We start from the raw sequence: 14,011 nt of genomic DNA, 5'->3' as shown, positions 1-14,011 counted from the left end.
CTGTGAAAATTTTGTGAATATAACGCTGATTTTTGTTGTTTGACTTCTGAATTAGTATTTATTCGGCGTGTTATTGTGTCTTAATTAAATTTTTCTCTATGTTGACTCCGTAACTGTAAACGGAGCATCAAGTCAAATTGTCAGCAGCGATATAACGCAAAGTCTAATAATTACAACTCCCAGAGCTGTCAGAAACTAAGCGTAGCGTGAATGCGCAGGCCAGAAAACACTCAGTTTAACAGTCTTAAAATCCAAAACCCTCAGTTTAAATACTATCTATCTCATTTGCATTCTGGTGAGGAATGCAGGATGGAGAAGTTATAGTAAAGATCCAAATCATAATAAGGGTTAATTTAAATGATAGGCTTACAATACTAAAACAGAAAACTTTAAATATTTAAAAAAGTGCTATTTTAAATATTGTTTTTTGTTTTTCTCCAACTGTAGCAGTTATGATTTCAAGCTTTGAAATGTATGTTGGGTATTATGCTGTAGGATTATGGGTAAGTTTGATGAATTTGTATTTGTATATGTTGCAAGGATTAAAAATTGCAGGGATTTTTAATAGTATATAAGTTGTATCAAAAATTAATTTTTTTAATTTGCATGACTAGCAAATAAATTAATAACAGTTTACAGAAACAAAAGTTCAGAAAGTATGGAAAGATGCATAAAACATTGGTTAATAGAAAAAACATCGCAATTAGGAAATACATTAAAGTTTTTACACAAAAAACGTCTAATTTGTGAAGATTCTTTCTATTACAATACCTTGAATAAGCATGAAAAAATAAATATTAAATAGCTTAAGGTATAATAAATTGGATTATTTTGATTACAACAAGTATACGGTAGCTCTCTGCATAAAGAGGGGAAAGCCTTCATGAAGAGCTTTCTAAGGGAAACTGGCTCGTATCCACGTTACATGTGGGGAAAACCATGAAAACGCCTATGCAACCATCCCGTATCTAAACACTAGTTTTCAATGACTTCACTGATGGGGCGGTATGGGCCTTTAAAGAATAATAATTATATTATAAAAATAAGCAGCATAGCAAATTACTACATTAATTATGCATTAGTAATTTCATAAAATATTATTAATTATGCGGTAATTTCATAGACTGTTTAATTATCTGTCGAACGTTTTTGCAGATTTTTAAAATTATAGCTTTCTTATTTATTATATCTGTATATATTCATGAAACAGAATCATAAATTTAGAAATACATCTCTTTCAGGAAAGTGTGAATACATTAATGTTTTGAGCAGCTGATAAAAATTTATACGCGTAGTTTTTTTATATTCCTCATGCAATAAATCATCGCATAAAAGTATCCTACAATATCCTACTTTAAAATGTATTCATGCAACAAGAAATTACATCCAATTTCACCAAAATTTACATAAATTTTAACTTGAAAATACTTTGTTTAGTATTACCAAAATTCATTCATATTTGAAATGCAAGTAATTTGTTAACATCTCCATTTATTGACATGATCTAACATTGAAAATCACTTGTGTTAAACTATCAGCACTATTCAGGAAAACGCATAAAAGTTTTTCACTTTTACATAAAAACAGTTTGTCGCCTTATGTAAAAACTTGACTTCAAGCATGAAATAATTGAGAGCTGAAGAATGTTTTATATTTAACCCTTGCTAATATGCTAATTCTGGGGTTATTTTTCCCTCAACTAAGAGCACAGTTTGTTTTATTAAATATTATGTTAAATAATTTAGGAAAACTCAATCTCTGATTAATTACAATAAGTTGCAGATAAATGGTTTCTGCATTTAATTAAAAGCTGGTCTCATTAACGTAATCGTGGCACTTAAAATGCGTATCACATTTTGTCCGTAGGCTTTAAAACGCAGGAAATGTCCTTTAAAAGGCGTAATATTCATTTTTATGCGCATACATATATATAAATACATGTACGTATAATTTAGGTTAAAATAACACGCCGAGTAACAATTATTGGAGAAGTTAAATAAGAAGAATCAGCGTAATGTTTGTAAACTTTTTGCAGGACCATTTTCTATGGTTTAAATACAGAACCATCAAAACCAGGCGTATAAAATTTAAAAAAAGTACCGTGATTTTTGTTTTTTAACTTCTCCAATAATACACATACGTATATTTGTGTATATACAGACATAATGCATTCATGTCTGTACAAATCAAATTCACGTGCATATACAAATTAATGGAAGACACATGCTAGTTTTATTTACAGTAACAAATCATATTATTATTCCATCTGTAATCCAAGATGTAATTCAGTCTTTATTTTCGTGTAATTCTATTATTCTACCAAAATACGGTTGGATTATCCATGTATGATTGTTTTATTTCCATTGTTTTACTAAGCTTTAAACAACTGAATGTTTCTTTTCCTTTTCTAGGTGATATTCTACAAGGTTTTGATCTTGGGATTTGTGTAAGTTCATCCGAGGCGACAGGTAAGAAGTAAATTTTAAATAAATTGAGGACTTTAGTGGATAGAGATTAACTGATTGGAAGACAGAGAATTGTTTTATTACTTACTTGGTAACCCTTAGCGTATCATGCTTTGTTTTCACTTGTGGCGCCATTTTCAACTTTCTTTTGCTGGAGTCCTATGTTAAGTAAAGTTTTAATTTAATTTTGACCTTTTTGCTTCCTTGTACCGTGTAAAGGAAGTACTGTAATCGAAAAAATTTTCGGATATCATATTTCAACGAACATATCCATTTTGGCAGCTATCGAATGTAATTTAACGATGTTTTTGCGTGACATCTATATGTAAGGACAGAATAAAGGACTCTTTTTCCCCAAACTAATTATAAAACTGATTTAAAGTGAATTCAGAAGAGAATTATATAACTCTACTCAGTGAGCTCAGTTCCTTTTTTTATTCTTATATGTTAGTAAATTGTGTATTTTTTGCTTTAAAAATGATCGAATTATGTTGTTCTATCTTCCGGTTAAAGTTTTTATACCTTTAGTTAATCTGCATGCAATAGTTGCAGAATTATTAACAATTTCAAAGTTGTTTGAGTGCTGCTAAGCCTACTTTTTTTTTTACCGTAGTAGGCCATACTTCTTTACATTTGAAACTTCGTAGAATAGTGAATGAAGTCTTTCTGCACCTTAAGTGTCTTCTTGCCGAGTGGGAATAAAAATAAACTTCTAGTTTTGTCCACCGAAAAATCTGCCTTCTTTCCCACTGGCCGAATTGCTTGTTTTTGCGTAGAAACTATAATTTTAATTGTAAATTTTTTTTAATTGTTTTAACTGTATTTGGTGTTTTATGTTTTTCTATATCTTTCAATTTTTAATATAGATGTTGAGTTTTTATGTATTTTTGCGTTGTCACGATATGAGAACTGAATTAATTCAATGATAAATATATCTATAATGAAATAAGTTTAAATGAAATGCAGGAAAAAATGCGTATAGTTTAATGTTTCGTACATGGAAGTCATTTGGTGTACACATCAAATTTTTTTGTAAAAGTTTAACTGTATTTATAACCCTTAAGTTTATCTTTCTTTTTCATTTCAATTTTTATTTCATTTGCTTTTTTATTCCTTTCCTTATTGTTTGTTTTAAGTATTGTTCTGCTGATTACTTTGTTCGTTTATGTTTTGTATTGTTTCAAATAGTCTGGTTGCGCGTCTAGAAATTATTTCGCTACCGAAACTATGAGATGAGATTCGGATATGTTTAACTGTTAGTTAAAGGGGAATTTTTTCAGATTAGCGAGAAGATGAAACGCGCTTTTCATGAATTGTTGATTGGTTGTATGGAGAGATTCCAATACCCTTTGAAAAGTCGGGATCATTCTACGGAGCCAGCAATGATTCTTCTGGTTTATTCTACTGTTTTTCTTTTATTTTTCTATAATAGCATTCAAAAATGCTTTCTTATTTGCCATTTTTTTACCATAAAAGCACATTTCTGCATTATAAATTTCACTTCAGATTTCCTAGGAGATAATTTCCTTTATTTTCTCTATTACTGTATTGAATTATATATATATAATTTTTAAACTGTATTGTTTAACATAATAATCGCATTTAAATTGCAAAAATACATGTTCTAAAGAAATAGTACATTTCAATGGTTTATTTTTTTAATTTAGAAGTTCTGTATAAGAACTAAATTTATTTATTCATTTCATGGAAAGAGTGTGAAATTCATGAAAATGGCAAAAGATCAAAGTCTTATATATGTATAATTAGCGTGCCTGTTTAGATAAATCTAGCGATGTTGCTGATTTTCCGGATTTCACTTAATTCTTCATAAGGGTTTCTGATAAGCCTTTCGAGTCATTTCCTTTATAACTCTTTGGCTCATTTTTGAATTAATAAGAAGATTTCTGAACACTTCTCCGAAGTTTCTTTTAATCTCAATTTTTTTTAATTTATTGATATACTAATTTGCAGCCTAAAATGTAATAAATTTTAAAACTATTCCAATCTATTTACAAATCAGTATTTCTTTGAAATCTTTTCAAATTTAAATATAGCACACGAATTTATAATTTAATGTAAATAGTAGCTTTGTAAAGAATTATATCCAGCTAGCAAATGGAAGATCTGATGTTCGATTTTTGGTAAGGAAATTATAATTAAATTTTCATGTTTTTCAAACTTGAAAATTTTTAGTGAAATTCTACAATTTAATTTTTTTTCAGATTTTTGCTTTATATTTAGATATGAAACTTTAATTTAAGCTGTTGTAAAAATTGAGTGTTATAGCTCTAATAAAAATATTTTCCAAAAGTTCTTATAAGAAAGTATATATCTTAAATTGCTATTTAATTTTTAGCTTAAATTTCTTTGAAATTTTGATGTTTCTAAACTGCATTTTTGTAAAATTTAATAAATTTACACGAATCTTTTCTAGTTCTCTTTAATCTCGAATAAAGATAAAAATTCGAATTCAAATTTTTTAGAAGTTTATTAAACTCAAATCCTTTTTCTAAGAGTTAAATTTCAAAGTTAACACTTTATACTTTGAAATTTTCTCCATCCATTTAAAATTTAAATAGGTGCTAAGAATTCACAATTCTAGCATAAATAAAAGTCGCTACCTTAATTTCTTTAAATCAGTTATTGACTTTGAATTAATTGACTACTGAACTGACTGTTGAACTTAATAAAATATTTTTTCACTTAGAAGCTAAACTTTTGCGATTATTGTTTATAATGAAATCTCAAAACGCCGCAAGTGTTGAAGATCATCACATTATCCAGCTATGTCATCAGTAAATAGGATAATAGGATAAGTTATTGTTTTCTGAAATAATGTAAACTAGTTTAGAAAGACAAATTCAAAATGTTTTTATCACTCCTTTTAGCCCTGCCTTTTGCGTCGAATCACTATAAACCGCTGTATCACTTTTCTACTTGTTGTCACCAAATATTATTGCCCTGTACTACATTTAAAGAAACTAAATAAGGAAGAATCTACATGAATGTATGCATGTTTCTTGCATTGTGAATAAACAACGGTATCTACAGTCATATCAAATTTTGAATAACATAGTGTTCCACCCTAATGGGCACGTGGAAGCCCGAATTTGGAATTTGTTTTATTGTCTATTTGATAATTTTTAAAAACTTCAATGAATTTTTTGATTAAAAAGCTAAAAAAATTTCAAGGTGAGCAGTGGCAACACTGTAGGGAATAAAACATTTTTATCTTCAGCACGCGAGACTATTGATAGGAAAATCTAAAGATTTGCTGTTTTTAAGTATTTTAGCCCAATGTGGAGTTAGCCCACATGCTCTCGAAACGTATATGTGTCTATAAATAAACAAAAAAACCCGTTTGCGCGTATTATAAAATATGTCTGATTTCCAGGCTATCTTTTTTTAATAATACTGAACAAAATGCTTTCTAAAGAAAAATGCTTTTTAAAGCATTTTGCAGTTAAACATTGATTAAAAATAAATTAAATTAAAGAAATCCAAATAGTTCAGAAATATAATTTCCTTAAAATTATTTATTTCTGTATTTACAGTATTGTTTTTATTAATTTCTATTTTGAACTGTATTTTGACGAATTTTTAAATGCTTTTTAGATACTTTACTTCTTTAATACGACAATGTTCGATTTAAGAACTCTTATTTACTTACTTCTTCATTCTGAATTAACATAAACTCAATGAATATGCTGAATTTGTTTTCAGATGTTAAACATCGTAGATAATGTTCATAAGCTATTATGTGTTCAAAAATGAATGCTGTCAAGTAACAGTTAAGACGGAGGTTTTTCTCAAAACCGTAGTTCAGAACTCGAGGCCTCAGTTCTCCAACAGTGAAAATAATTTATCAAATCAACAGTGAAAATAATATGCAAAGTACGTATTTTTACAATATTTTAGAATATTAAGAACTGTTAACTTTATATAAATTAACAAGCTGAAATATTACAACAAAAATTGCACATCGTGAGGATTTCATTTAATTTAATTAAACATTTTGATTTGAAAAGTAGATTTAAATTGTTTTATAAGTATCATCGTACTAATTTTAATGTTTGTGATTACTAAAGCTGTACGAAATTTCGAAGAGACTTTATTATTTCTATTTATGCTTTGAAAAACTCTCATATCTATGTCAAAATGGGTAGGAAAGTTATTTTAAAACATTCTTGCAGATAAAAAGGATTGTAATATTTCTTTAAAATTTGCCCATAAATTAAAATTTGGGAATAATGGTTTAAGAAGTTATCGGATTTTATGACCGTTACAAGTTGTCTTTTAATAACAGAAATGTTCGAAAATAAGAAACGAATTATGCAATTTTATCAGCGATTTCTGGTTTTTCACATTTTTATGCCTGTGTCTGGACCACTTAATTGCTTACCGGCTAACTGACTAGATAAATTATTCGGAATATTGATTCAAAATTACCGTTTAGACCTATGACTGGTTTCCTCCCCACACACGCACACTCTTCATTTTCATTATAGTTTATCCGTAATTAAATGGCTGTTCAAAACAGATTTTATCCATAATTATTTGAAAACTTTCGTTCATGAGCTGATAAAATGGGTTATTTTTATATCCACTTGTATAACCCCCATTCCTAGTTTTCTAGATTATATAAATTATGCAAAAATTCTCACCTGTTAATTCCTCCTCCATCCGGTTGCTGATGTTGATGAGAATTCTGTTGGGAACTCATCGAGTTGTGCACATTGTTATTCCCGTCAAAAGTGGATGTGTAATAATAACATCCCACGTTGTTATTGTTGTTATTAGCTGTGCTGTTCGGAATCACAACACTGCTGTACATGGTGGGACAGAGGTTATTTTTCTCTAATCCACAATAATTGTCCTTTTCAGGCGAATTCAATAAAGCTAAGAGCGGCTGGATGAAAATAAAGAGAAACGTATCACTCAGCTACGCTTTGATCCTTCTCCCACGACTCACTGAATGCAAATGGAGTGAGTGGGATTGAGGAGGGGGAACGAGGAATCCGACTCGCTCGGAGGATGGTTTCACTTCAAGACCGGCGGACCAATGACGCGCGTTGCGCGAGATGTCAGGGCTGACCTACGGAACGGTTCCATTACGAAACTACAACACATGAAATCGCTTTTTTTCGAGTGTTTTTATAATCTCCCATCCCCTTTTATCGACTACCACTTCTTCCCCTTTTGTTATCCTGTAACTGAACTTGAACTACAAATGTGTGTCAGAATGCCCACTTTAAATGTCATATGGGTCAGAATCCGCCAGAAGAAAGAGCCGACTAAGCTGTCAATGAAGCGGAAAGATTCGTCAAAGAAAGGAAGCAAGAAAATGAAGTAGAAAGCCATAAGGCACACGACTTCTGTTGTCGAGTGACAACGCAATAATTAAGAAAATAAAGGTGTTGTATTAAGTGATTATACAAATGGAGATGCAAGCAAAATCTGATAGAATCTTCTTGTATATCACATGAACGAAGGAGAAATGGATATAACTGTTAACCAGCGAATACGGTTATTAATTTAACACATATTTTCGGTGATAAATGCAGGTACATGGTTACGTAGCTTGGTGCGTAAAGATCACAGCAACAGTGACCGATTTAACATTTTTTTTTGTTCTAGAAAAAACATATATGGTAAACGTTGTTACTATGTTTCCGTTTTGTATTCAACCCGCATGTAGTTCCCATACAATATTTCGCTATTTTTTTCCCATACAAAATATACAGATATAATCTCCAAAATGAAATGAATTTATAAGCAACTAGTTAGAATTTGTAGTTTAATTATTTTATTTTCTGTGTTTTTGAAATTAAGAAATTCAAAATAAATCAAAATTCTCTACAAACGGACATTTATAACAATTAGTTTACAATGCTGTATCGTGTTTTAATTGATATAAATTATTTTAAAAATAAGTTGTTCTTAGTAACAAAAAAAAATTAATTTTTTTACCCAAAATCTGAAAAACAACTAGTTTAACTTTATCTTAACAAGCATTCAGTATAGTAATATTAACAAGTAATCTCCTAAAAGAAATCAAATGCTAACGAATCAATGGTCAATAGAAATGATAAGTAAGGAATAAAAGCATATTTCACATGTACGTTTGACGTACGATGATAGTATATCGATCCTGTAAACGATCTTTTATGTAAATGTTTCTTTGAGCTCATAAAGGAACGAGTGTATTGTTTTATTGAAGGTAGGAGAATTCTATACTAACAATAGTAATGATAGGAAAAATATTGCAAAAAATATGTGTAAAAGAGAATTAGGTACATTAGTACGAATATTGATGATTTTATTACTTTACTGATTTTGTTTTTAAGCCAGTTTTCACTTTAAGTCTATGGTAATAAAGTAGCGAATTGTAGCCTTGAGCTCCATACATTGGTTACTCAAATAGAGAAAGAAATGAAATTCATTCTCCTGATTATAATCCGAACTAAACAATAGAGGTGACTTAATCAAAGCAAAATCAGTTTCCTAAATAATAACGCAAAGAAATTTAACAAAGAACACGAATTTCATTAGCAATTGGAATCTGATAAGGTTAATAAGTTAACCAAGCCGAAAGAAAAAATTCAGGCAAAAATATTAAGCGTTAAAATAAAGCATAAAGTAATGAATTAGAAAAATGAGTTGCTAACTCAAATAAATTAGTACAAAAGGGCTATGAATCCAAACGTGAAAAGGCACTTAACGCAATGGATATGAACATAATAATTTAAAAATAAGAATATAAATTAACTGAGAATTAATTTTAAAAAAACGAATGTTTAAACAACGAATAAAGTTTGAAAATTTTTCTCAAAACTAAGATATATAATTAAAATGACTATGAATCAAATTACAGTCCGTAACTTACGGAACTAATGAAGAATGAATTTCTGATGACGTCGGAGGTCATGTGAATATACGGAACTGTGACATCATAAACATCACGCGATAGCTAACGACATGTGCTACTTTTGGCGACTTTTCGATTTTTCTTTTGCTACTTTAGTTGCTGGTAATACTGGCTACAGCTTTACAATTTTAATTGTAACTAAAGCCTTATATTCAAACAACTTATTAAAAACACTGTATGTTGGCGTATACCAAAGAAGAATTCATATAAGGAAAAATAATGTATTTTTCATAAGTATAATATGCTGTAATTATTAATGAGAATTAGCAATTCCATGTGCTTATTTTTCGAAAATATCGTCAACAATCGTGGTCACAAAAAGACTTCCCCGATATACGAACTCCTAGCAGCCTATCACTTAATCAATCGAAATTAAATTTCAAATAATTTTATTTAAAGGTATGAGATGTGGCGATTTAAAGGAATAAAGCTCTCACGGCTACAGCTACAGTGAAAAATATGTTACCAATGTTACCAAATGGCAACACTTTTTCCTGCGAAAATTGCTTATTGTACTTAAAAGCCGTAAATAGCGTTGAAACGACACACGTATGACGAAAATTGCAGACATAAAACTTTTGCAAAAAAGAGCGTTATAAAGGACCAGTGACAACAAAAGAGAAGAGAGGGCGGGAAAACTTGAAATTCTCATTCGAATTACAAGTTTTCAACGTGTACAAAGTTTCAAACTGGATGTTCACTCTGCAAAGTTTTCCTGTAATTTTGAAGTTTCGTGGCCACCTCAATCCCCCGACCTTACTCCGATGGATTTACTGTTTGGGGTTTATCTGGAATCTAGGGTGTACATATCAAATGCACGAGATTAATCAGAATAGAAATATGCCTTAAAATGTGAAGTTATACAAGACTCCTACTACGATTTTATGTTCGTTATTGTTGTCAACACGCCTCCGCATGCAAAGAGTTATCGCCTGCGAAGGTGGGCACGTTGAAAACTTGTAATACCAATAAAAGGTTTTTCCCCTTTCCTATCTTTTGTTGTCATTAGTCATTTATAATGTCTTTTTGCAAATGTTTAGAGCCGTCAATTTTCCTCATGCGTGCACCATTCCAACGCCATTTATGTTTTCTCAATACGCTGATTAGTTTACGCAGGAAATAAGTGGGTATTGTCATTCAAAAATTTCCAAATGTTTTCACTGTAACCGTAACCATGAGAACCCTACTGTTTTAAATCATCACAATCTCGAGCGTATTTCTTCAAATAAGAATATTTGAAATTTCATTTCGGTTGGTTGAGAGGATGAGCGGATAGGCTTTGGGATTCCATATTGCAGAAATTTTTTATGACCACCTTGTATTTCGAATTCACATTACACTAATTAAAATATTAAAGCATTCATCCAAACAATTCATTTCGTGAATAGAATTGACGAAGGATGAAAGTGAGGATATTCTTTAGTTGTAAAACATTTGTCCCTGCTTTAGCTTTGTTTTTTTCTTTTTTATTAATTAAAGCAAAACACATGAAGGCTATCTACCTAAAGAGCGGAACATTTTCGTGGAGGTTTTTTTTTTTTTTTTTTTAGGGAAATGAGCTCATAGCTGTTTTATGCATGAGAAAACCACGAAAACGCTCATAGCCTGTTCGTTGGGACTAAATCCCCGAACGAAACTACCAGTGTTTAGCGACTTCACCTTTGGGCCTATCTGCCATTGAAATCTGGATATAAAAGTTCACCACTGGCTGACTAACTATACTCAGGAATACCTTAGGTTTAGCCTAAGTGTCAATTCCTATTAGAGAAACAGGTTAGTTGAAGGAGAGTTCTCATCGTTTTTCCTATAAGTAATTTAAATACAAAATTTGTTTTCTCAGAAAATTCTCCATGATGGCATTTGATTCCAAAGATTAATAATCGCAAACATCTTTGTCATCTTTGCCGTTAACTAATTAAATAGCCAACGAACTAATGGAAGTAAAAGTAAGCATTTATTAAATATTTTAAATATGTAAAGAAATACTTGTATTTTTGTCGAAATACGTAACATACTCATTACTGTCACAAATAATGTTTCAAGAGTTGTGCCTGAAATTCCGTTAAGTATCAACCTATCAAATTCCAGTCTCTTGCATATAAAATTGCGATATATTTGGCAGTTCTTTGTAATACTGGCAAAAAATATGGGTCACCTGAATAAGCGTAATTTTTAATCAAAATTCAAAGTATTGTTTATATTCGATGTGTATTGATCTCTCACCCTATCCTGAAGAATAAAAATCTCAACATAAAATCTTGCAGATAGAAGCTTTGCAATAATAATTACTACAGTTAACTCCAATCGATGGTTGTCAAGGAACTGTTTCAACGGTTGTCAAGGAACCAACAAAAATTAATTTTAAACTGCGAATATTGTTTAATCGAAAATATCGCTTAAAATTAAAATTTAAGCAATTTGCATATACGAGTACTTAACGAAATCTCTGACGCTTTATCCCTTAAGCAAATGAAGTAGATATACGGAGCCTATTACTTTAAAAAAGCCAGCGAAAGAGTTAAAAATCGTTTTGTTTGAGTCAAAATTTATCAGGTATTTTTTACGTGTTTTACAGCTTCGTTTATTTCGAAGGTATTCTTCATATTTTGTTTTTTCGCTCTGTTCGTGTTTATTCATAGATGATTCCATATGGGCTCGTTCTTTGTCCCGAATTTCTTAAACGATTTGAAAATTTCAGATTTCACCCTTTTAATTAATTAATCAGTTTTACCGCAATAATTATAATTATCTAATGTTGTATCTAGATTCATAATTTGGATAATTTAATTTACGTAACTAGGATGAATCATCATCCATACCTTCACCATCTGAGTTTTGACCGCCTGTCTGCAGAGCTTTTGTAATTAAATTGCCTCCTTAGCAGCCGAATAATTGATTGAGCTTCCCCAGAAGAGGTCTCTTAGAAATTTTTGGGTTACTATATCACATTACATTACTATACTGTGTCTTTATTTTTCAACAAAATGGCAAGTATTTCCAGCGCGTGAAAAATAAGATCTTAATTTTACCTTGCTCGCGATATTAATTATCCGAGCATTCTCTGTTATTAAAATATAAGACTTTTAATTTACATTTCAAAATTAAATCTGTAACTGCTTAGTTATCTGAGAATTAAAAAGCAATGAAATATGCTAGTAAAATATTACAATCCTTATTTTATTTTTCAGTACTATCTAAATGGTATAATTTACAATATATCATATTTATGATATATGTAAATAGCATTTGCAGTATTATCTGACTGTTGGTAGTTATCAATGAATTTTTGGTTTGAAATTTTTGGTTTTTGGTGAAACCGCGAAAGGTTTCAATCAGTAATTTCGGTAGATGTACAGAAAACATCAAAAATCATACAATGATTGAATTCATGATGAAAGAATACGTAGGTAACTATTCAAAAAGAACGTATCATTATAACCTATTAGGACACTGCGGTTTCTCATTTACTATTCTCTGCTGTGTATGTATCCACTGAAGAAATATATATGAATACTGAGGACTATGAAATAAAAATCGATGTATGTGACACTTTTTCAGACTCTGACGTAAAAAAGAATATTAGTGTTAGGCCAGTGAAAAATCTCTTGCATGATCTTGCACTTCGAAAATATATTGCGGACTGATACCTCAGTGGTGCCAGAAATAAAAATAAAATCTAAGCTAGTTATTCTTTAAGATTGCTCTCTATGAAGAATGCTGATGAAGATAATTTTTGCTCACAGTTAATAATGACAAGGCGTGGATATATTATTGTGACTCTGAAATGAAATAAAAATAACACAATGTAGAAGCACAATTCTTTCCAGCTCTACAGATTTAAATACAAAAGTTTAATGGGAAGATTCTGGCCACAGTACTTTGGAATGAAGTGCGATCTCACCTTGCCTATTACATGCACATAATAACGACGATAAGTCCTTTCGCTAGCTTGTTATTAACTCTGACAGATTACGAAGTTAAATTTCTATGGCAAATTTATCAAAAAGTGTTATCGTAGTATGATAAAGCTTCTACTATTAAGTCTCAGGTTTTTCAGTTTGTTGTTCAGCAATGCAGATTTCAATTTCTTCCCCAACCCTTCACGACCTGGCTAAAGTGGTGTTCGTTTTACTCTCACGGGAATGAAAACTTTCAGCTGATTTTTTTAAAATTGAAGGATGTTGCAAAGTTCATTGAAATAAATCATCTACGGGGGGGGGAAGTGAGTAATCGTTTTGGGGTGTTTATTTCATTTTTGTTTTAGACATAAAACTTACAGAGTCTCACTTCCACTTTGGTAGCACTTAAACTATAAAGGAATAATACTCTTGTCTTAAACTGAAGACAAACAAAGTCAGAAAAAACGTGTAAATACTTGGGTTTACACAAGGTACTTGGTATTACACAAAGAATCATACTTGTTTTTACGTTAACCAACACTTCTGGTTTATCTTAAATAAGTTGAACTAAAATGCTGAACTAAAATCAAACGTAGTTAGATTATCCTAAAGTCTCACAAGATTAAGTAATGTGCAAGAAGGCTCTGGTATGTAGAAAACAGGCGCCACTAGCTTAATGCCTAGAAGCACTCAACGCCACAGGAAAAAATCGCTATTTA

At 30.5% G+C, this 14,011-nt stretch overlaps 1 protein-coding gene across 3 annotated transcripts in view; it reads right to left on the bottom strand.

Annotated features, from left to right (window-relative positions):
• Window positions 1-7,439, bottom strand: part of LOC118181454 (ETS homologous factor-like) — a 212,595-nt gene extending 205,156 nt beyond the window's left edge. Inside the window, exon 1 of one of the 3 annotated variants that reach the window (XM_035350625.2) lies at window positions 7,130-7,439. In XM_035350625.2, coding sequence (XP_035206516.1) covers window positions 7,130-7,299 — 170 coding nt within the window. In that variant the 5' untranslated portion in view covers window positions 7,300-7,439. The remainder of the gene's footprint in view (window positions 1-7,129) is intronic. The other 2 variants (XM_035350608.2, XM_035350619.2) reach the window with 2 other exon arrangements.
• Between the last annotated feature and the right edge of the window lie 6,572 nt (window positions 7,440-14,011).

The sequence above is a fragment of the Stegodyphus dumicola genome, chromosome 5 (assembly GCF_044657685.1).
Source record: "Stegodyphus dumicola isolate Sdum_Otavi_A_Nest chromosome 5, ASM4465768v1".
In the NCBI taxonomy this organism is placed as follows: Eukaryota; Metazoa; Arthropoda; class Arachnida; order Araneae; family Eresidae; genus Stegodyphus; species Stegodyphus dumicola.
The sequence above is the reverse complement of the archived record's forward strand: the minus strand, read 5'-3'. Positions and strand labels throughout refer to the sequence as shown.